Source organism: Pinus tabuliformis, chromosome X (assembly GCF_031772625.1).
Source record: "Pinus tabuliformis cultivar Carrire ecotype Pingquan chromosome X, CPIR1, whole genome shotgun sequence".
NCBI classification, from domain to species: domain Eukaryota; kingdom Viridiplantae; phylum Streptophyta; class Pinopsida; order Pinales; family Pinaceae; genus Pinus; species Pinus tabuliformis.
The window spans coordinates 337,209,221-337,234,137 of record NC_142308.1 but is presented as its reverse complement, the minus strand read 5'-3'; the positions used below and the strand labels follow the sequence as shown (position 1 = coordinate 337,234,137).

The window sequence follows — 24,917 nt, the reverse complement described above, 5'->3', positions numbered from 1 at the left end:
TATAAAGACCTTTACTTCTAAGTAAATCCATAATGTAGGATAACCATTGGAAGTAGTTGGTGTTGTCAAGAATAACTTGGCATGGACTTTCCATTTTAACATAAACTGAAGTTGTAGATGTTGAAACTAAGTGTTCCAATGGAAAGATCTCGAAAAAATAAGCCGACTAAAAAAACGGCTCTAAAAATTGTTTCTGGATGAAGAAGTTATGACTTTTTGAAGAAAAGTTGTTGAAGATGCTAACGAAGTACATGAACGTTCGAAAGTGAACGACAATGTTATGTTTTTAAAAAAATCCCCTCGCTCCCCCGCCCCTCCTTCCAAACTTAATCTAATTAGATCATCTTTTAAAAAAGGATTACTCTATGAAACCCACTTTTATTAATTAGTGAAAGTCACTTTTACAATGGTACTTTATGAGCTACCCACTAAATTGTAACTTAAATAAAATATAAATTGACTTTAGAAATATAAGTTACTCATTTTATAATGGGTGAGAACACTTTTACATAAAGTAATTTTAAAACATAAGTTACATGTGTTTTTTGAAATTTTGAAAAAATAACTCAACAAAAAGAACTTGAACCCAAGACCTATATTCTCATAAAGTAACTTTGGACCAAGTGGGCTAGTTTAAAAAGTTAGTAATTTTTTGAAAACAAGAGGATTTTTATTTTTATTTTTTCACTGAAGTTTGAAGTGCGTGCTTACATGGAGAACCCCTTTTTGCCTAAAAAAAAAAACCACAAAAGCTCCTTTTTGCCTACAAAACAAAAAAAACAACACACCCAAAACGAACATTCAAATAAAACAAGTCTTATGGCTTTAAGCTAGATTTTTCCATAAACTAAATATTTTCTTCAATGTTTCTGATTTTCCGAGATCACACTAAGGTGCGGCGGAAAAGAGCATACGCATGAGAAAAATCCTTCCTTTCTGTTTCTGATTTGTCCAGATCGCACAAAGTCGTGGGGAAAAAGGCATATGCAGAAATGAAAGGTATAGATCTGGTAATAAAAACATAGAGATAAATAAAACGAAATAAACAGAGAGATAAAAAACTAAAACTACGAATACAGAGTGTATACCTCCTGATCTTAAAAATGATGTAGCTAGGGCTACCGGGAACCTTTTTGCATGAAACGAAAGGGGTTCCTCACTGGAACAGATGCTCCCAACACAATAGAATAGTCCTCTCAGCCCAAAAGCGATTAGAAACAATTGATCTAAGAAACGACAATCGAATGCAGTTTATACCGGAGTCAGATTTGGATCACCAACGAATGCGGCCCTCAAATAGCTCTGATACTATGTAGGAATTTACAGGTTAAGTTCCTTAGATAGAACAGCAAGGGACACTGCTCACAAACAAATCACAAATCAGTACACTAGTATTTTTGACGTGGTTAAAACCCTCAAAGAGGGAAACAGTCCACAACCTGAGCCAACGTAGCCACTTCAGGCAATTTATTAATGTAAAATAAAGAAAATTTACATAAGCTTCTCTCATGAACGGTCACACTACAAATGACCCTCCATGCTCTTAAAATAGAGATCATGAACCAATCGGGTGTTAAGCCACGGATCAAATGTCGTTAATACCGAGGAGAGAATGAATTGTCAGATCACTTCATGTCTAAAACATATCGTGACCGTCGGATTGTAAGTTACAAAAGTATATAGTAAAAAAACACGCTTTCCCTAAATGTACACCAAACCAAGTTATACTTAACTATTTCCTATGTGTCAGAATATCCTAACAAATGGGAATTTCCATGTCAAAATTTTAATTGGGGATATGACAGCTTCTTTCGGCTCTCTTTGGGCACATGGCAGTAAACTCTTGTCCCAAAGATGCGAAAGCGAAAAACATTAAGGTTTTCTCCTATGAAAGCTTCCTTCGGTGTGACTTGTCTAAGTACTCTGTGTGGACTCGTGTTTTGCAAAAATAATACAGTGTTGCATGCATCTGCCCACAAGAACATCGGTAGCCCCTGGTCATGCAACATGGCCTTCGTCGCTCCAACTATGTTGCAGTTCTTCCTCTCATCCACCCCATTCTTCTAAGGGTTATGGGGTGTAAGCTCTCTCCTAATTCCCTCCTTGGCACACACGTCCTTGAAAGCATTGGAAACATATTCCTTGTCATTGTCACTCCTCAATGCTTTAATATTCTTCCCGGTGTGGTTTTCTACCAAGGCCTTAAACTCCATAAACTTGGAGAAGACCTCCTCCTCCTCCTTCATAAAGAAGATTCATGTTTTTTGAGAATAATCATCTATGAAAGTAACATAGAACATGTTGTTGAGGAATCTAAGGAAAATGAAGTCAATGAGATTCTTCTAGTCATAATAACTATTTGTGAGGTGTTTTTAATTTTTCTTATTAGCACAATATTTAATATTAGAGTGTGTCTTCTTAGTTCATCAAATAGTTACCAAAACAGAGAGACAAGAATACAAGATATTGGTTTTCTGTCAGGGCCAAAACCTCTCACTCTTTTAGAGGAAAACTCACACAAAATTCTTCTTATAGAGATTCCAATTGACGAATGCCAAGACCAAGACCCTTGACCTAATAGCCACTCCAAGACCAGGACACCAATCCTCTTCTTTGTCATTGTTGAGATCACCATCACTACTGCAACACCGAGATCATCACTATTGCACCACCGAGATAATTATCGTTGTGCCCTCACCAAGATCTTCTCCATAACAACGAGATCTGAGATATATATATAAGAGTTGCACTTAGATTCACTAAGATAATTATCTTCTCCATCAAGGTCATGATTGTATCTATACTGAGACCATAATTACATCTATGTAGAGATTATGACTTCTTCTGGACTATATGCCGAGACAGAGTGTGTCATTATGAGATCGCTGAGATCCTCCTTATCACAAGTATGTAGAGACTGTAAGGAGATAGGTCCGAACTTCACTGTGAGAACAACGAGATCCTTTTCATCATAGATATGTTGAGACTACAAGGAGATAGATCTGAGCCCTTTTCTGTGGCATCCTAGGTTGCTTCTGTAGGCCAAGACTGTGATCACCGAGACGAAGAGGAGGCCGAGACTTCATCTTTGTGACACCTATATGAAACCAGAGAGATCTGAGTTCTTTGAACTGTGGACAGATTTTTGAAACTTCTTCACTGTAAGCTCTAAAATACCTCCTGTTACTGCCCTCTGAAACTTCAAAAAGATCTGAGTTTTTCACTCTCCTTTTGCGAAGACCCTAGCTGGGTATTTATAGTAGTTCAACCAATATATTAAGCCGATATGACAGTGTCAAGAGATGTGTCTATTGATGTAGGCCGACATGATCTTCCTTTAATTCAATTTGCAGGTCAACTTCTTCAAGAGGGATTGTGCTTGTCTTTGAAGGGCTTTTAGACATTTCTATAGACTTGTATACATTGAACATAGGCTCAAGATCTCTTCATACATGACATTGACTCCTTGACTTATCAATAAATCCCAAGGCCCTCAATGGGAGCCACTAACAAATAAACCTCTTGCTCATGAAACCCATATAGCAAGGCATACAAAAATAATTTATTTCTTTTATTTCATCATTTACAAAGATCATGTCATTATGAAAACCAAACCTAGTTACACTTCCTTCAACACATGTGTCTCATGAGGGATGGAGAACAGAAGTGATCCAGGTGGATGTGGGTGGCGACCTACCTATCCCACTTGGACCCCCACAAATATCTCTTTCAGTTTTTCAGTTTCCGTAATTGTAGCACAATTTACTATTTTTAGCAGTTTTTTGGGTCCTGAACTTCTAGAGCCGTTTTGGGGCAAAACGAAGTTTTTTGGGAAATATGGGAGCCACATGGGTTCATGGACTGACGTTTTTTCTTCCCAAAGTTGTAGTACTCAGATAGATCTTTCTAACGAGCTATTGTACACGTCAAACGGAGATCGTATGCCAAAGTTACGGCCCCGGGAAGTTGATATACCAATTTACCCAAACGGGGCCCACAATTTGGCGTTTCATCTTCTAGGGTTAGGTTTTTGGATGTTAAGGGTTTTTCATTGTTTCTCAACAATAAATAGGCCTTTGAGCCTCATTGTAACATAGTTCAGAGGCATGTAGCCGCCACATCTCTTCTCAAAGATAAGCTACCATCGCCCTAGCTGGTTTATTTCCATTTCTGTTTGTAAGCATATTTCAGTATTTTATATTAATGAAATGAAGCATTATTTCCACTGCGTCTCTGTATTTATGGTTATCTGTGTATTTTATTGTGTTTCCTATTTAAATCTGGATCAGTGGTATTAGAGCGGTCTATTTTTTCTCTGTTTTTCTTTGCATGTCCCCAACGAGGTCGGGATATAAGGAGTTAGGGCTTGAATTGGTCGAACCTTTGCAAGACCAGCCTCACAAATCCCGACAGCCTCCCATGGCGGATGAAAACAAAAACGAGGGGGTAAAAGATCCTATCAAAATCTTGCTCGAAGAAGCCCTCGAGCGACAAAGGAACGCGATGATGGACAGCTTTGCCCAGATCCTTCAGCAGCTACCCAGAGGCAATGCATCGGCTTCTAACAGTTACTCTGGAAACACCACACCTTTTAAGGTACAAGTTAATTTTGGAAGTCCCATCTTCGAGGGTCAAATAAACGCAGATGCCGTAGATAAATGGTTAAATCTGCTAGAAGGGTATTTTTCTGTTCATTATTTTTCGAATCGGGAAAGGATTATTTTCACTCTTCTCAAAGCAGCCCCCCACGTCAAGGACTGGTGGGAAACCTATTGCGAGCAAAAGGATGAAAGTACGAGCTCACTATTTTCAGCCACACCCACTTCGTATTCATTCTGAGATGCCATCAAGGAGCAGTACTACCCTATCAAAAGCTACGAGGACAAATACAAAAAGTGGACCATGCTGCGACAAGGGACGAACCAAGATGTGCCAGAGTTCACAAACATTTTTCATACCCTTCGCACACAGTTGGGTATCAAATATTTTGAGTTGCATCTGGTACTCAAATATCGTGGCTGCCTACACAGATACATCCAGGAAGAGATGTAGTTCCTGAACATCTCCTCGCTCAGCACGGCGTACCGATACGCTATCAAAATCGAGCAGGAGCTTAAATAGAAGAAGCGAGACTTTGGATCTGCGAATCCAAAGCAAGGGAAAGGTTTCTCCAAATCGCAGAACCAAGGACAAAGCCAAGACGAGGCAACCAAAGACAACCCGTCGAAGCCACAAGAAAAGAACAACACCACGAAGTCGAACAAGGACACAGGAAAGTGGTGTGAGTTCCACAAGATCCCCACTCACAACACAAGTGAGTGTCGGACGAAACAGTTGCTAGTGGCCAAGTTGAAGGCTTCCGAATCAGATGCATGTTCCGACCCAGAGTCAAAACCCAATAAGGGGAATGGAAAAGGGAAGCAGATCATTGACGCGGAGCCTAGCGCCAATGTTGCCACCGCCAAGATCCAGAGGAATGAGCCCGAAGATCCAAAGGAGGGGAAGCATCTTTTCCACTCACAGATGTGGGTGAAGGGTTCACCGCTGCAATTCATTGTTGACAGTGGGAGCCACAAGAACCTCATTTCAGCAGAGGTCGTGAAGCGGTTGGGCCTACCGACTACACCACACCGGCAGCTATACAGTATCGCGTGGCTTCACCAAGGACGAGATTTTCGAGTTTGCCAGCAGTGCCGCCTTCCCTACAGCATCAAACCCTTCACAGACGAGGTATTGTGTGATGTTACACATCTGGATGTTTGTGATGTATTATTAAGCCAGCCATACTTGTGGAGGCGACATGCTGTGTATGAGTCAAGGCCTCGCATTGATATTATTCCTTTGGGTAATTCATTATACAGGATATCGGAGGTAGCCCCACCTACCGCCACCTCTTTGATCACTGCTAAGAAAGGCAGCAAGCTCATCTCACAGACTAGGAAAATTATTTTTTGTCTAGTTCGCTCCCAAAGTAAGGGGAAGATCGTTGCCACATCCATGACCCCCGCGAAGGGTTCCTCCACACAGCAGCAATAGCAAATGGATATGGTCATGACAGAACACAAGAACAACTTCTCCTCACCCACAAGGGTACCACACAAGTTTCAGGTGGGCGACAAAGTTTGGTTACATTTGCAGAAAGAACGCCTTACAAGAGCCCATCAGAAGCTCAGACCACTCTGACATGGTCCTTACAACATTACCAAGGTTGTGGGAAACAATGCTTTGGAGCACAACATTCCTCCATTCCTTTTCTTGCACAAAGTGTTCAATGTGGAACGCCTTCGACCATTTTTCCCACCATTACTGGACACACCAGAGATTGCAAAACAACTTACTAGGGACCAAGTTCAGCAGATGGAGGAACTCAACGCAATGGGGGCCATTACTTCCTAAGGGGGGAGGAATGATCCAGGTGGATGTGGGTGGCCACCTACCTATCCCACTTGGACCCCCACGACTATCTCTTTCAGTTTTTCAGTTTCCGTAATTGTAGCACAATTTACTATTTTTAACAGTTTTTCAGGCCCTGAACTTCCGGAGTCGTTTTGAGGTCCTAAACGACGTTTTTTTGGAAATCTAGTAGCAACATGGGTCGATGGACCAATTTTCTCTTCCCAAAGTTGTGGTGCTCGGATAGATCTTTCTAACGAGCTATTGTACGCGTCAAATGGAGATTGTATGCCAAAGTTACGACCCCAAGAAATTGATGTACCAATTTACCCAAATGGGACCCACAATTTGGCGTTTCATCTTCTAGGGTTAGGTTTTTGGATGTTAAGGGTGTTCCATTGTTTCTCAACACTAAATAGGCCTTCGATCCTCATTGTAACACGGTTCAGAGGCATATAGCCACCACATCTCTTCTCATAGATAAGCTACCATCGCCCTAGCTGGTTTATTTCCATTTATGTTTGTAAGCATATTTCAATATTTTATATTAATGAAATGAAGCATTATTTCCGCTGCATCTCTGTATTTATGGTTATCTCTGTATTTTATTGCATTCCTGTTTAAATCCAGATCAAGAAGGGCCCACATACGTATGAATGTACCACCTCTAAAATCCATTTGGATCTGTTGTCTCGGCCCTAAAAATATAACTTGGCATACTTGCTAGTCAATATTGCATGGTGGTATCCCTATCGCTATATGTTGAAGGATCTTCAGTGCCCAATGATGCAAATGCCCCATGAGTCCGTGCCAAAGCTCCCCCACGTCTTTTCCATGTTCATGCCCTGCCTTGCTGCTCAAGGCTACATCTATCTCAATCTATAGCTTGTAAAGGTTCTTCTCCCTCACACCAATATGTTTCATGGCTCCAAATTCTAAGTGCTTGAGGTAGGTTGTTCCACTTCTAAAAATGACATCATAACCCTTGTCCTTTAGGGTTCCTGGAACATAGAGGACATCCTTGAGACATAGAGGGTTACCACACTCCCTCTCAAAACTAATACTACCCACACCCTTGGTCAAGTACCTGCCATCATCTCCTACCTCACTGTGAAACTGCATGTCCTCCTTCAATTAGTTGAAATATTCCTTGTTCCCATTCATGTGAAAGGACATCCCAGAATCAGTGTACCACATGCTACTACCCATTGAGCTTGCCATGCAATCTATCAATGAGAAATCCTTCTCAAATTGAGAAGTAAAATCATCTACCCCAATTTTTTTTGCCACATGATCCTTACTAGACCCTTTCTTCCAATTAGGACACTCAATAGCATAATGTTTGAACTGGTGACAAGAGAAGCATTTGATCTTGCTCAAATATTTCTTAGTTTTCCTTAGCTCTTCTTGCCCTTGGCCTTGCTTCCTTTGTTCACCAAGGCAAAGTTCTCCTCATCCTCTGTATTCACTGAAATTTTAACTCTCCTCCCCCTCTGGATTTCTTCTTGGGTACAGTCTCCCCACAACCTTTCCCAATTGGGAAGATTCTCTTTGCCACTAACTACATCCTGGAAATTCTCCCAAGACTTGTGAAATCCCAGCAATGCAAGACTCATAAGGTCGTTGTCTGCTACAGTCTTACCCACTTCATCTAGCTTGTCCTAAACCTGGGCAAACTTGGAAAGGTACGTAATGATGGTCTCTCTTTTGCTCATCCAGAGATTTCTTAGCTTGTCCTTCCTTCTTGGCATCACGGGTTCCCTAATACAAAGCCAATATGGCTTTCCACATATGGTTTGTTGTTTCTTCCCATGGAGATGAGGGATAATGTGGTCTTTGACCCCCTCAAGAATGATCTTCATGGTCTTGGTGTTATTCTTGTTATGTTGGATCAATTATTGGGCATCTGTGGGAGCAATTTGTGGGTTCTTGCCCACTCCAGCTAGCTCGTCCTAAACCTGGGCGAACTTGGAAAGGTATGTAATGATGGGCTCTCCTTTGCTCAACTAAATATTTCTTAGCTTGTCCTTCAAAAAGCTTTTTGACATCACTAATTCCCTAATACAAAGCCAACATGGCTTTCCACATATGATTTGTTGTTTCTTCCCATGGAGAAGAGGGATAATGTGGTCTTTGACCCCCTCCTCCTGGTCTTGGTGTTCTTCTTGTTATGTTGGATCAACTATTGGGCATCTATGGGAGAAATTTGTGGGTTCTTCGCAAAATCTAGCACCCCATTATCTTCCAACACTATTGAGATTTGCGCCCCCCATGAGCAGAAGTTAGAGGCTCCCTCTAAATAGTAATTTGCACTTAGTCCTTGGAATGACATATTGTTATCAAAATATTGCTCTTCAAACCTCTAGCGCAAGCCTACTAACTTATTTGCACTCTTCACTGACTGAACAATTCTAGTGTTGTTTTTATACAAAGTATGGCTCTAATACCATGTTAATTTTCTTGAAACTCTCCAACTACTTAGATGGATTCACTGAAAACCAAGTTTAACTTTCACTAAGATACAAAGTTTCTTAACTTTCAACATGTAGTGGAAAATAAATGAGATAAAAACACATGCTCACAAAATTGACATGCTTGTTTTACCCAGGAAACGCAAATAGGAAAACTTGCTTTCTTTGTTGTGGTCTTTTATTGATTTGAGCAAATGGATCTATTACAATTCACGTTGCTACTGCAGCCAACAATTTTTCATTGAGAAAGCTCTAGGCTTCTACTCACTATTCTCAGCTCTACAATTGTTGTCGGCCTGCTTTTGATCACTGTTATTGGCCCCTGAGAAGATGCTCTCATCTCTACTCGTGATGTTGGCCCTGCAAACTACTGTTCTCTGCTGAAGATAGTCTCGAATTTCTTTGAGAACCCTAATCCTTGCTCCACAATCCTTGCGCACTATTGCTCCTCAATCTATGCGCACTCCACACAAAGAATGGTCAATTAAATTGTGACTTTGTCCTTCTCTTTCAAAATAGAAATTGATGCATGCAAGGAGGCCTAGTCAAATGCCAATTCACACTAGTGTTATAAGTTTTCTTTGCAAGTTAATTGGAGAAAGTCCTAGTTACACTTGAAAGAGCTCTCTGTTAACTAGCTCGAGTTGCACATTGATCTCCTCTAGTTGTGATTCGAGTTAACTGGGGACTCAAATCATCCTCTCTTCACTTATCTCTGAAGTCTTAACTCGACTTCACTGAACCTGTCCCCGAAGTCTTGACTCGTCCTAACTGGACTTGTCACTACCACATCATCCTGTAGTCACTACACATGCAAACTTGATGACCATTAAAGTAAACTGGAAATCAACTCATCAGTTGCTGAAGTCTATCTCATGAACTCACATTCATGCTAGAGAAAGACTAATTTGTATTGGCTAAGGAACAAGGTAAAAGACCTTCCTTCACTACATTTTCAACAATATATGCATTCAAAAAATCATTTATCTTCAACCATGAAGAATTAGGGGACGTGCAACCTATCACCGGAAGGGTCTTTAAATGATCCATCTATTTATAAAGGTTACCCTTCCATCTAGATTGCCTTTGACATCAATAACAACGTTTTTCAACAGTTCAATATCATTCCTCACTCTATAGGTATGTAGTTAATGTGAAACATTGGTTTCTTTTAAGACCAATCAATTTAACTATTCAAGTCTCTACTCATATTATTGGAATAGCACAACACTATTTGGAGGTAGGAATGACCAAGAGGCTGTGGATCATTGACAAGCTGATTTGGGATAAATCTTTACCTGGGGGTTTTTTGACCTGGGGGTCTTTTGACAGCGCTTTCCAGGGAAGAAATTCACAGATTAGCATAGGGGGAGTATAACATATCCAAGAGGACCATCATTTGAATTTCTGAGTGCTTGTGTGGGTATTGGCACAAACAATAAAGTAAAATTACTCGCTTTGAGAGCCTTACTGAAGCTACCTATAACAAAGCACATGACAAGGCTTCAAGGCTTCAGGGCTTTGGAGACTCATCTTTTGTAGTAAATTGGATGTTGGGAAAGCAGGTGAGACTTTAGCGAATCAGCTCAAGGAAATTTTCTAGGAATTTACTCAAATCACCTATTCTTATTTTTTCAGGAGCTGAACTGAACATGGAGGTTGATGCATTGTAAAGACAGGCTTGACACAGACATTTGGAAGAGCTTAAACATAAAAGAGACCAGGTCAGACTGGATATGCAACAAAGAATCATAGAAAGGATTTTTTATCCAGCAGGACTTGTTCTATGATGGGCATAGTTCATGCTTCTTTTGATCAAATATTATTTTTACATGATTGAATAAACAAGCAGATTGAAGCTGTAAGAGAACAATTTTGAGTTCCAGCGGAGTTGTTCTTTTAATGTGCACAATATGTAGAACATGAACATCTCATGGAGGCTTCCATTCAGAATTTTTTCTTTTCTCTTTTCTCTTTGCATATATATAACCTGCACTATTTTGTAATGTGCTTTTGCATCTGAAGTACATACTTATTATCCCTTTTAAAAATAAAAATATGCTTTTTCCTTTGATTTTCTTTTTAAAAGATTAAATTTAAATATTCAAATATATGGCAAAATATATATATATATATATATATATAGCTAATGTAAAAATAAAAAATGAGAGCTTAAATCGACCAATGTTTAAGGTTTAGTAGAGAATGCTAATAATCAGGATGAAGCTTTAATTTTCCCAAGGACACAAACTACAATGCGAATAAGACAGTTAAAAATTTATGTTGGTGATTCTCTAAACATTATACAATAAATGAGAAGCCTGACATTCACTAAGTCATCAAGCTTAGATGGACTGATGTTCAGAATTCGAAGGATTGCCAGGGATTTTTGCCTTATTGGAATATTTCCGTATCCTTCAGAAACATAATTCACAAGCAGATTCTTGGCAAATAAAAGCATGCTCATGAACCGGATGAGAAGTCTATCATTAGCTAAGTCATTAAGTCTAGATAGACTGATCGACAGAATTCGATTACTTTGAAATATTTCCATATCCTTCATAACTATAATTCCCAAGTAAATTCTTGGCAAAAAAGAGCATGCTCATGGAACAAGGTTTGTTGTAAAAAAAAGGGGATCCATAATTCCCGAGCAGATTCTTACAAGATAAGAGCATGCTCATGGACTAAGGTTTGTTGTATAAAAGGGGTTTCCAGGTTTGTTGGCAATAAGAGCATGCTCATGGAACAAGGTTTGTTATACAAAAGAAGCGGTCCATAATTCCCAAGCAGATTATTGGAAAATAATAGCATGCTCATGGACCAAGATTTGTTGCACAAAAGGAGTTTTCCAGGTTGATAGAGGTATGGTAATCTAGGATCGTGTGGCCGGACCCATTTCATCTTGCCTTTGTACTGGGAGGCTGAAGAGTCTTGGGATTTAGTCTTATTGGTGTTCTTATTATTCTCTTAAGAATGCTCCAGTGCAAACTATGGATGGATAACATCACCCCTGTTGTTGTGGCCCACGTGACACTAGAATTTCAAAGAATTATTCGGAGATTGGACCATAGAATTTCGAAGAATTATTAGGAGATTGAAGAGGAACTCCAAAGAACGGTCTCACAACTCAAAGGCGTGTGTATGCCCAATTTGAAGCATTGAAGGGGAAAAAAATGCAGTTTTCCAGGTGAGTGGCAGCTCAGAGAACTAAAATTGAAAGGATGACCTCTGACATAACATGTTTGTACAGCTGATTCCAGATTCTGTTAGAATCCCAAAAGCCTCAGTAGGCTCTCCCAAAAATGAAGGAATGGAGGAAGATATTGTCCATCAAGTTGTGGGAACCAGGTGAGACTGGCAGCTCAGAGCACTGAAATTGGAAGGCTGACCTCTGACATAGAATATTTGTACAGCTGATTCCAGAGTTCTGTTAGAAGAACAAAAACTTCAGTAAGCTCTCCCAAAGATGAAGCAATGAAGATAATGTCTATCATGTTCAGGGAAACATGGCAATTGAAGAAATTGATATGGACAGAAAAGCAGAGAACAATCAGAACACTTTAAAGATATTGTCCATCAAGTTCAGGGGAACATGACAATTGGAGAAAATGATATGAAAACAAAAGCAGAGAACAATCAGAACGTCCCCGCAATGGACAAATTTTCCATTAACTCTTGCCGGTTTTATGTTTTGTATAGAATTTTATGTTTGGACAGTTTGTTCGAATTCATACCACTAGGACTAATATTTTTTGAAGAATTTTAAACAACTGACATTTTTTTTGAAGTTTCAGAATTGGACACTATTTAAATTTTAGATTGTATTAATTTCTTATAAGATGCAGGAAGAACTTCCTTTTAATATAATTTTATCCATTTCAATTTTTATTTTTTATTTTTAAAGAGTAAATTTAAACATGTAATTTTCAAAAAATCATATACAATAAAATTCTCAAAATTTAGGTAAAACTTAAAAAATAAATATATATATATATATATATATATTTTGAAGAAAAACTCATATAAACTGATAAAAATAAATTAGAAGATATTGCTTTCTATATGACCACTTACTATGCCCGTTGTAGAATTAACTAATTTCCTTTCACACGCAGTACTTACAAGAACCAGCTAATTACCTTTCACACATGTTTATAAGTTTTTAAGTTTCAAACCTGTTACTAATATAATACATTAAAAGCAGCTGAATTAAGTCAATTCATTTGAAGGCATAGCCACTCATATGAGCATTGAATTCACCAAATTCCTCATCGTCTTCCAACATAGGTCGCACATTATCAAGCTTTTGCCTTAAAACACTAATAGCATTAAGAACCAACTGCGTGGCCGTAAGTACACCGGTCGTTTCAACACTGAAAACAAAATGATCTTCCTTAGCAACAATGCTAACAAGCCCTGCCACGCCCATGGCCTCTGCCTTCTTTAAAACCTCTTCATCGTAGGTGTAAGCTTCAGCATTCTCCACCTCTATCTACTTCAAAATTAGAGAACACAAGTTTAGTTTGATCAATTTAAACAAAAAAGAAAGAAAAGAATAGACGAGCTTTTGTTTAATCGTAAAGTAAGAGAAAACTAAGTTACAGAGTATAATAAGAAGTAAATAATTGATATGAATAAAAATGAGCTTACGACCTAATAAAGTTATATGATCATAAATTTTGGAGTGAACACGACCTTGTGATCTGATAAAATGGTTGATGATAAATTTTGAAGCAGGTTACATAAGATAAACTATATATATCTTCAACCATATTCACAACTATGCCAATATAACAAGTTCAACTATTATTTGGAGTTTTTGCTTGATGTGGACGACTGTAACTATAATCTGGGTATTTAATATTGGAAGAATAGAAAGAACTTGAAAAAGAAGTATAAAAGGTGAAATGGGAGTTGCACTCACCTCTTCGGTGTCGGGGTTAATATTAAAAACTTGAGTAGGACTGCTAAGCACAAATTCTTGCTTTTGCTCGAGCGTTAACGTATTTGCAAGCTCATGATTTATATGAATTTCAGGCACTGCAAGAAAGCTGACTGTTGCTGCTGGCGACCACTTTGCATGGTCCTTCCCCACCCCTTTCCTCGCTAAGCAACGCAACTTCAGTTCTTGGCCTTTGGCCAATTTGACAATGATAATCGGCCTGTACAAATTCATTTTCAAATTATTATAAATTTTATTGATATTATCTAGGCGGAGTGTCCACTCAAAACGTTGGACATTTCCAAATTTCAGACACAATTTATCTCACGAAAAAACTGCTACAGTATTTTTTTAATCTAGTATAATGGATTCTAAATTTATATCATTTTATAAACTTACACCATTTTAATATGAGTTTAGTTTATTGTCTCATATCCTTACTCCGAAAATAACGAAGGAGGTGCTATCAATTTTTCTAATTTTTTTTAAATAAAGACAATTATATTAAAATGAGGAAAAATTATCTACAATAAATTGCAACATAAACTGACATTTGATGGGTGAGTGGTAATCCTGTCGCACAAATTGATGATACGGGCCTGGGCCTTGGAATTTTGAGACTGCATGCATACAATGTATTATCCTCGTTTATTGAAAATGTTAATGTTAATAACCATATATAATATGGCAACTGTAACAACTGCCAAGTCTTGGACTTCATTCAGATTTTTTAATGCAGCAAACATCCATGGCGGATGTTTTAAAAAATTCTGGGAATGGATAGTTTTTAATCTTTTGGGTTTATTTCAGAGAGGACTGAGATTCTTCTTCAATAATGGGAACTGTGGAATAATTGAAGCAAGTTGATAACTTCTAGTTACGAAGCCCTTTACAAACAAAATGCAGACAGAATGGAGAGAACTTTAGCCTTTTAAAAACTATCAGAGATGATAAAGGAGAGTTCTTTAGTCTCCTGGGTCAATTACATGAATTTCTTTTTCAATAATTGTAACATCGGAATAATTGAAGCAAGTTGATCACTTTTCGTTAGACCTGAACTTAACCGGATAGTAGACTCCAGTCATCAGAGGGCCCAGCCACAAAGTCAAAAGTCAACCATTGACTTTTTGGCTGGACCCTCCGATGACCTAAATCTAAAATTGGGTTGATGAACGTTAGTTAGGAAGCCTACCTTTAAACTGTTGACTTCGTGGCTAAGCTCTTCGATGATCCAAATAATGACCATTAGTTAGGAAGCCTTTTAAAAACAATACCTAAAAAGAGGATGGGGAATTCTTTAGCTTTTTGAAAAAAATTAGGGATGATAATGGACAGTTTTTTAACCTGTTGGGTCAATTACAGACAGGAATGAGCTTCTTGCCCAATAATTGGAACTCTGGATTAATTGAAGCAAATTGATACTTTTAATTAGGAATCCTTTTACAAACAATATGCACAGAAAGAATGGAGAGTCCTTTAGCTTTATAACAACTTTCAGCGAGATAATGGAGAGATCTTTAGCCTTTTGGGTTAATTAATTACAGAGAGGAGTGAGCTGCTTCAATAATCAGAGAGAAGATATTTATAGTTGTAAATGTCATTTCAAGACATAAAAGAATTATGCTTGAAGCTACTTTGCTTCGCTAGTGGGCTTTGTTACCACTCAAACCAGCAGGAGACCTAAGGGGTTCCTAAGAGGGCAATTGCTAGGTTAAGGGCAATGGTAGAGGCTTAGCCCACTGTCATCACAGCTAAGTCTCCCTACTCTTTACGGACTTTCACCAATTGGAGGAGTCCCGGTAGTGTAGGGATCACTTGTAAAGTATATGTCAATGAATAAGGTGGAAGGTGACCCTAGAAACCCTTTTCCGAGGATAAAATGAAGAATGGAACTTGCTTCCTCTTTAAGCAAGGGACTTGGTCTTCCAAAGGTAAGGGGTGAGGATTGGAGGGTTGAGGGAGAAGGAATAGACTTACGGAGGATGTTCTCCATCCCTATAATCCTTGCAAAACTTGGATTCCCAAATGGTCCTTGACAAATAATTTTTATTGAGAAGTGGGACCACACAGGGCGAAGTGGACCCAGCCAAGGTTTGGGGATGGAATGCAGCAACCAATGATGTTCCTATCCTAGACAAGGTGAAGCGAAAGGACCAAACAAGAGTATTTACTTCAAAAGGTTGAATTGATCTTGTTGAGGTCTAGCCTTGGGGATGCCTAGGCGAAATTTGATCCTCGAGCTAGGGCTTGGGATTCCCGAAGATTCCACCGTTAGAATTGCCTCAAATTTGGAGGAGAGGGAGACGAGACCAAATTTTTTCCTTGGGTCACTTCACAGGAAATTGATGCCCTAAGTGACCTTTGAGGGCTAGACCTAGGAAAAAGTGATAAAAGGTGAAAAAGGTGAAGGGGATGACCACCCTTTTTAGGGATCAGTGCCTAATTCACTTTGGGATATGGAGTCAAGGATGATGATGAGTAAGAACTTGGTTTCTTGATCAAGGAGGCCCAAAAAGTCAGCTTCATCCAATGTTGAGAGAAAGAAAAGAAAAGTGACCTTCAAGCATTTATACTTCAAAGAAAACGATGCAAGCTTATCGAGACAAATAATCTCTAGGACATTTCATTCATATAACATTGACCCATACATTAAATTAGCTAAAACAAGCTCAATTCCACATTTCAATCATGTGGCAACTAGCCATAATTTTAGCAACAACAAGAATAATAACATCAAAATTTACTTACAACATTATACATTTCATTCCCATAACATTGACCCATACATTAAATTAGCTAAACCAAACTCAATTCCACATTTCAATCATGTGGCAACTAGCCCTAATTTTAGCAACAACAAGAATAATAACATCAAAATTTACTTACAACATTATACATTTCATTCATATAACATTGACCCATACATTAAATTAGCTAAAACAAGCTCAATTCCACATTTCAATCATGTGGCAACTAGCCCTAATTTAGCAGCAACAATAATAATAACATCAAAATTTACTTACAACATTATAGAGTATATCCAACCAACGTTTCATTTACAAGACAAAGCTCTAAGACAAGATAAATAGCCCAAATCCATACGTCAAAATTCATCCGTCTCCAAAAAATATCCTCCAAGGAAAAAATGTGAAGTTCTCTATGATTAGAGACATCCCAAGTCAAGTGATGATCCAAATGAATGCATCTAACATCAGTATATAGCCTTCTAAGGAGTTTGAATTAGCCTATGGGTCTACATTAGCCCATAAAGATAAAATAATATGCAAATAAAACCCGTATTGGTGACAAGCCCACCAAACTAGCTCACAAGTGTAAAAATAAGCCTCACAAGGGGCCAAATAATAATATGTACATGTCTTAAGGCCTTCCAAAGGCTCAGTAATATCTTGAAGTTCCATATTGAGGAATAAATTCCTCGGAATATGATGGACAAGGGGGTGGCCCCTTGTTCTCCAAGTAGTAGACTTGTGATACTCCTAGTGGATCTAAAGAAACATAAATGACCCCATGGGTCTCCATATGACCAACCTTACCTTGGACCCACCGATTTGCGATATCGGCGATCGACCGATCACAGACTTCGATATCTTCCATTACCACTGCTTCAGTAAAGCCCCGATTGCGATCTACAATGAGCCTGACCCTTAGCCATTTTTCCTTTTTTTTTGGCTTTTAAAGGGTATCTTCAATCTGCCCTAACATCTGATCCAAGAGTCCGTTTTTGGACTTCCACCTACAGTTGGAAAGCTTATTCCAAGCACTATCCAGTCAAGAGGGTCTGATTTAGCCTTGAGAGTTTATGTGGCTTAAAATATGGCTGCAAACTTCTATGTTCTTTGGTACTCTTTGTACAACTGGAACTCTGTTTTCAGAAGGTGACAACATTGGCTCCACCTGGGGACAGTGCCTTGCTAGCAAGGTGCTGAGAACCTGCAAACTGTGAACTTCTCCTTTGGGCATGGAGTCTTTTCTAAACAAACGATAATTTTGTGAAAGTGGAATTTTCAACATAAACTGGAAATTTCATATAACAATTACAATACACACACCGGTATCTACAATGAGTGCAAGACAGGTACCTCTAGTTTTGGAAATAGAGTTTGAGGAACTGACCATTTACCAGCAGTTCCAATGATTCACCATCCAGATTTTCAAGCAGGTACGTGTTATTTCCTCTCTCTTCCGCAATCTTGAAAGGATCGAACCATAGCGGATCAAATTTTTTGTGGTTGCCTTTGTCTTCCCCTTCAACTTCCCATTGGAGAACTAAATCTCCTAGTTGAAGAGGTTGATCCTTGGCCTTCTTGTCAAACATGGATTTCATCTTTTATTGGTGATTTTACAATTTGGCCCCCACCTGTTCTCTGTTTTCATGAAGTTCGACGAGCTGATTTATCCTTCGTATCAGGGCACTTGGCTCTTCCTCAGCGTCTTGTAGTAACTTCGCCACCGGCATAGCTAATTGGATCTGAAAGACTGCAGCGTTACCATACACTAGCTCAAAAGGTGATTTTCTAGTGGATCGTTTAGGAGTTACTCAGTTGGCCCATAGGGCGACCTTCAATTGGGAGTCTTGGTTCCTCTGATTCTCGGTGATGATCTTCTTCAAGACCTAAGCATTGTTAGTGATAATTTTGATAGGACAACCAAAGCGAGGTAATATTTTCTCCTCCATAAACTTAATTACCACTGAGTCTGTAGCGTTTCTAGCTCGAATGGCCTCTACCCACTTGGTGAAATAATCCGTGGCCGTTAATATCCATTTGTGTTGGCCACTGGACAGTGGGTTTATTTCTCCTATGAAGTCTAGTCCCCACTGTTTGAAAGGTTCTTCCACATGCACTGGAATCAAGGGGAGAGGAGAAAGCTTTTCTCTCAACAAACACTTGGCACCGTTGGCACGACTTGACCTGGGAATGAACATTTCCAAATAGTGTAGGCCAGTAGAATCCTGCCTTGAGGATTTTATGTGCTGTGGTCTTCCAACTATAATGACCTCCACAAACTCCTCCATGAAATTCCTCAATCACTTTATGGGTTTCGCCCTCTACCAAACATAACAACAATACTCCCACCGGGTCCTTCCAGTAGAGTAGACCATTGGATATGATATATTTTTGCGCTTGCAATCTCAGAGTTCGGTATTTGGATTTATCCAACCCCAGCGGGCACCTCAGGAATAAGAGATAATGAATGATATTCTTATACTAGGGTGATCCTTCTGTTATCAGGTTTATCCCTAAAGCTTGGCGATTAGACTCGGATAAAACCTTGGCCAACCCCTGGCCTTTTATGAGCTTAGTAGGATTTATGTCTAGCTCATATTCTTGTATCTTTGCTATCCACCTACCCCTTTTTCCTTCTCCTTGCACCAAGATGTCCTTGACCGCTATCATTGGGACAAATGTTGTGATTTCCGATTGTAGCACATACATATGAAATGCCTTAAAATCCTTGACTAGTGCATAGGCTTGTTTCTTTAAGATGTTATATTTCAACTCAGCATCCCTCGAGACTTGGTTGAAGAAGGAAATGGGTTGTTCATAACCATCTTTATTCTCCTGTAGCAAAACTGCGGCAATAGTATGCGGAGAAGCAAAAGAGAAGATATTAAAAGGTGTTGAATAGTCGAGGCTGACTAGTACCGAGGCTTCAGCCAAAGCTTCTTTAATTCTAATGAAACAATCTTGGGGGGCAGGGCTCCACATGACTTCATTTTCCTTCTTAAGCATGTCTGTAATACCCTTGACTATTTATGCATAGTTGGGTATGGACCTCCTCAAGAAATTTATTCTCCCCAAAAAGGCTTGGACCTCTTTCTTATTCCTGGGTAGAGGAATATGGTTGATGACTTCGACTCGTTTAGGATTGATCTTCACTCCTTCCTACGCTACTATGTGTCCTAGTAGCATAGCTTCCCTTCACTCAAGACGAACTGAGATTTCTTAGGATTCAAAGAAAGACCATACCTCCTGCATTTCTCAAAGGTGAGCTTCAAATGGAGGATGTGTTCTTCATCAGTCTTAGAAAAGACTGTGATATCGTCTAAATAAACCAGCACGCATTTGTCTTTCTCCCCTACGAAAGTTATATCCATAGCTCTCTGAAATGTGGCCCATGCCTTAATAATACCGAAAGGCATGCGAGCATACATGAATGTTCCCCACAGGGTGGTGAAAGTAATCTTCTTCTAATCATCAGGGTGGACTGCCACTTGGTTGTAACCAGAGAACCCATCCATCATGGACATTCTGACTGAGCCAACCACCTTCTGCAATATATTCTTAGGCAACAAGTAGTCATCTTTCAACGATGCCATGTTTAGGTTCTGAAAATCTACACATAGCCTTATTTCTCCGTTATTTTTCCAGACAGGGACTAAGTTGGCCACCCACTCAGAGTACCATAAAGGCACTATGAATTTTCCCTGTCAAAGCTTCCTCACTTCTTTTTCAATGGAGGGGAGTAAGAGTGGATTTATCTGCCTGAGTTTCTGCTTGCATGGTTTTATTCCACTCTTTAAAGGAATCTTATGCTGAATGATGTTAGTATCAAATGTTTTTAAATTCTCATAAGACCAAGAAAAAACATCCTTGTAGATTTTGAAAAGATTTAGGTACCTTTGTTTATATTGCAAGGGAATTCTTTTTGATAGCTTGACCATCTGGGGTTCATCCTCTAAGCCGATATTGCAATATTCTAATTGATCGTCCATCTCTCGAGCCATTGGTTTGGAGATTACGCCATCCTTATTAGAAAGTCTTTCCAGTGGGACTAGACCATGAGGAATGGTATTCCCTTTCAATTGTAGAATTTTGCGCCCAGCCATTATGTCTTCCCACGAAGTGGTTTCTTAATTTGCCTATGTTTCCTCTTCTTGATCAATGGTTGAGTTAGCGAACTCCCCAATGACTTCTATATATCTTTTCACCTACTCTCCGTCCTTGAATACACGCCAGTGCTTGACATTATCAGGTATAAAAGGTCTGTATTTGACTTCCACCTCATACCTGAGGAGCAGATTTTGAGGGGGCTTGAAACTGCTCGCTGCTACAGCAAGGGAATCAGCGATTTTGTTTCCTTCTCTGGGCAGAAATTGAATATTAAAGGCCAGGAAGAAGTTATCAATTAGATCCCACACTTCATTTCGGTAAGTCCTCAATCTGGGGCGTTTGGCCTGGCACTAATTTCTAATCTGCCTTATAACTAGCTCAGAGTCTCCATAGACCGTTCGGCATTCAATATTCATATTCTTTGTCATCTGTAGTCCAAGGAACAATGCTTCATACTCAGCAACGTTATTGGTTGCCTCAAACTCCAGCTTGAATGAGGGGTATCAGGTTGCCCTCAAGGGATACCAACAATACTCTTGCTCCATTTCCCTCTTTGGAATTTGCTCCGTCAAAGTATAATTTCCATACTTTGTTTTCATTTGCGTGCTGGTGTTCTAATTGCCTTGTTAGGTGTACTGATGTTTCTTCTAAGATGGTCTCATCTTCTTCTAGGAACAGGTAGGAGAGGTCGCTTTCTTTTCCATGCACTAGGGAGTTTTTTGAGCCTTTAGTTGGGGTCACAATTTTTACAAATTTGGACTCTCTGTACAACCTCCTTTGTTTGCCTCCAAAAGTGGGAATAGTGGCATAAGTTAGATCTAACTTGATAGAGCCCCCCACCTTGGAACCCCAAGACCTAGATAGGAGCATGCCGAACCGAGGGGGAATATTTGCCACTACTATGTCCATTACCACACTCTTCACAGGGATCTGAGCCAGGTTTACCACCAGATCTTTTATCATTCCTAAGCATTTGACCCTCTTAGAGTCAAAGGAGTATAGGTCCTTGTAGGGCCTGGTGATCTGCAAGCCAAGTTGTTCCATCACTGCTAATGGCATGAGGTTGTGTGAGGCTCCAGAGTCCAACATGCAATTATGCAATAAAAGGTCATGGATTACCAGGGTCACATAGAAGGGTGCAGTAGAAGGATCAAGTTCTTCCACATGAGGCCCAAAAACAACCATTGGCCTTTCTTCTTGAAGGTTTAAACAATCATGGGTGGGTGAAGAGGTGGATGGATGCATGAATTGAGAGACTTGAGCTTTATAAGTAGGCTGCTTTAGAAGCTCAATCAGAGGAACATGAATCTTTACCTTTTCAAGCTCCTTCTGAAGATTGAACATAGGTTGGCCTTTTTCTATACCTCCTGGCTCTGCTTCTTCTTTACCACTGGCAGTTTTTAGCAGAACCAATGCCTTCTTTTTGGTGTGTTCTTCGAAACTATTTCTCTCCTTATTTGAGGAGACTTTTGTCTTGGACAAGTCAAGATTCATCTTGCCTTTCCCTTTATCTAGTACTGGGGGAATATCTTGGGGAGCAGTTCCCTCTTGTTGTTTTGGTTCCCTCAACCTCTTTCTTGAAGATCTTAGATCATACCTTTGGTGTAGTTGTGCTTGCATGAAATCTGCAAACTGTTTACAATAATAATCTATATCCTCCTCATTTGTTGTTGCTTCTCTATCATGACTTGTCTCCTGGTGAGCCATATTTTCATGTTCTTCTTCAGAGAAAGCAGAATACAAGTTTCCCTGCATCTCATGTGTATCTGATGATTTTTCATCAGGGTCATCTTCTAAATATAGAGGATGAGGGATCTAATCAAGTTGTTCCTTTCTTTCCCTTGGAAGTATCTACAATGGAGGCCTTCTATACTATGGGTTATAACCCGAGTTGTTGCCTTGAGCATTCTGTTTAGAGAGACTCTTGTTCTGAAGTTCAAGCTTTCCAACCTGATATGATAAACTCCTGATGAGTTTATCTAGTTCATCCCACTTTAGATCCGATGATTCTTTAGCTTGACCAGAGGAGGATGCTTCTTCTTTCCCTCTTTTATTCTCAATAGGTTCCTACTTTCCTCTTGACTTCCCTGCCGAGGTGAGATTTGCTTCCACCTCAAGAGCATCGACTTGGAGTTGATCTAAAATGAGAAACTTCCTTTCTCTTAAGGTAAAACCAACGTCGGATTCAAAAGCTCCCAAAAAAACTACGCGAGCAACAGCTAGAGGAGGCTTTATCTCACCAAGCAAGTTATTATACTACTTGTTGAACCTTTTTATAAATTATGTCTTTCGGCTTCTTCCTCATGGCATTAAACTCTGTCAAGAGGTACTCATGATTTCTCTTTTCACCCCATTTTTGTGTAAAAGAGTTTTCCAGTTCCTCCCAGGTAGTGATGGAGGCATTAGGTAGGGCTTTAAACCACTTACTGGCTTCTCCATCAAGGGATTGTACAAAGAGTCTCAAGACCACATCCAGTTCTTCTACGTTTAAATTCTCAGCAAAAGCACAAAAGGTTTCAATGTGTCCCTGTGCACTATTTTTATCCTCCCCATTGAACCTAGGCAGAAGCTTTAAGTAGTCCTGAGGCATAGCACTTAGGGGCTAAGGTAAATCAAGAGGGGCATACTTATTTAGCAAAAAAACCGGAACAACCATCTGAATTAATGGAGAGGGATTGAGATTTCCCTGAGGAAATTGGGCCACAACCACAGTGGTCGAAATGGCTAGACTGAAAGCAGGGTATTTCCTAGAGGATTCCATGTGACAAGATGCAGAGCTCGACTTTGAGTTTCGGAACACCTTTCCTCTAATGGACATTCGACTTGACTTGAGAAAGCGCTAAATGAAGTACATTTCACTTTTCGAGGAATTAAAGTGCGTGTGTGGGGCACTGAAGATAGCGTGGTGCATCTGGTGAAATCTTTTCCCTTCGGCTGTGGAAAAAACATTGAAAATTTATCAAAAACAAAACCCTACACCATTTTGACTAAGCTTTGTGGTGATGGACGAACTGAAAATGGCTTGCTCTTCTGGTTAACTATTTTCTTAAAATTTCACCCGTGTTGTGGAAAAAAACTATTTGCCTAGTCTTGGTTACTCTGGTTAAAGATTTTAGCCTGTATTGTGGAAAAACTACTTGCCCTAATTATAAAAGTCGGTATGTGTGGTCTGAAGATAGCGTGGTGTTCTGGTCAAATATTTTCGCCTCCGTTGTGGAAAGAATACTAGCCTTAATTATGAAAGTCTGGATGTGTATGTGTGGCCATTTGTAGATAGCGTGGCCGTTGGGGTCAAATCTTTTCGCTGTGTCGTGGATTCTTTTAAGTCGTAATTAATCTGGTTTCAAATTTGTTTCGAAAATCATGGAAATTTGTGTAACTTTGTATAAAATTTTACATAAATCTAGATTACAATTATCAAATTTCAAAATTTTTGAGCTACTATATTTAAAAAAATAATCTGTTTTAACTGTCCCCACAAAAATGCAATTGAGTAACAGTTTTGGTAAAATATTTTCACCTTCGTTATAGAAAAAGAGTAAATATTAAAATATATAATTACTTAGACAAATAAATTAATAATTAACTTCCCATATAATATTTAACAAAAAGAACTTCCTCTCTTATCTTTAATTAGAGAAGACATCCATCCTAATAAATATCCAGTATAATTTCTCATGGAACTTTGGAATAAATATCATACATACAAAACCGAATACGCCCAATACGGAGTCAATCAAGATGCACCTGACCTAAATTTTTCCATTTGAGCTATCTGGTGGGAAGCATGGTTGGGGTTTGACAGGTCGTCCTGGGATTTGATGGGGAGACATGGTTCTCGTGGAGTATTTTGCTATTTAAATATAATTAATATTTATAGTAAATTAAATAAATTATATTAGAAACCAAGTAAAAGGTTAGCGTAATTTTTTTAATTTTTTAGTAGAGAGAATTGGTAATTTCTTGTTTAGATATATAAGTATTTATAATTTAATTACAACTGAAATTTTATGAAGTGCGAAAGTTTACTCTTTTAAATGTTAAATAGAATCTTATTATATCAACTACACATAATTCCAAATCAATTAAAATTAACATTTTAGACCTGATCTAAAAATAACAACCTATTATCTGATATGATCTATTCTGTTTATTTAATTTTATTTTTTAAATATTAATTTTTAGACCTGATCTAAAAATAACAACCTATTATCTGATATGATCTATTCTGTTTATTTAATTTTATTTTTTAAA

General features: G+C 38.9%; 1 protein-coding gene across 1 annotated transcript; it reads right to left on the bottom strand.

The window, feature by feature from the left end:
- Positions 1-12,928: 12,928 nt before the first annotated feature.
- LOC149139841 (DNA-directed RNA polymerases IV and V subunit 3B-like) lies at positions 12,929-22,157 on the bottom strand. The gene is made up of 5 exons (XM_089450832.1): positions 21,978-22,157; positions 21,030-21,091; positions 20,766-20,915; positions 13,792-14,029; positions 12,929-13,359 (listed from the first exon to the last, which is right to left on the bottom strand). Exons 1-5 carry the CDS (start codon positions 22,155-22,157, stop codon positions 13,087-13,089), a joined length of 903 nt encoding a protein of 300 aa, XP_089306958.1. The 3' UTR covers positions 12,929-13,086.
- Between the last annotated feature and the right edge of the window lie 2,760 nt (positions 22,158-24,917).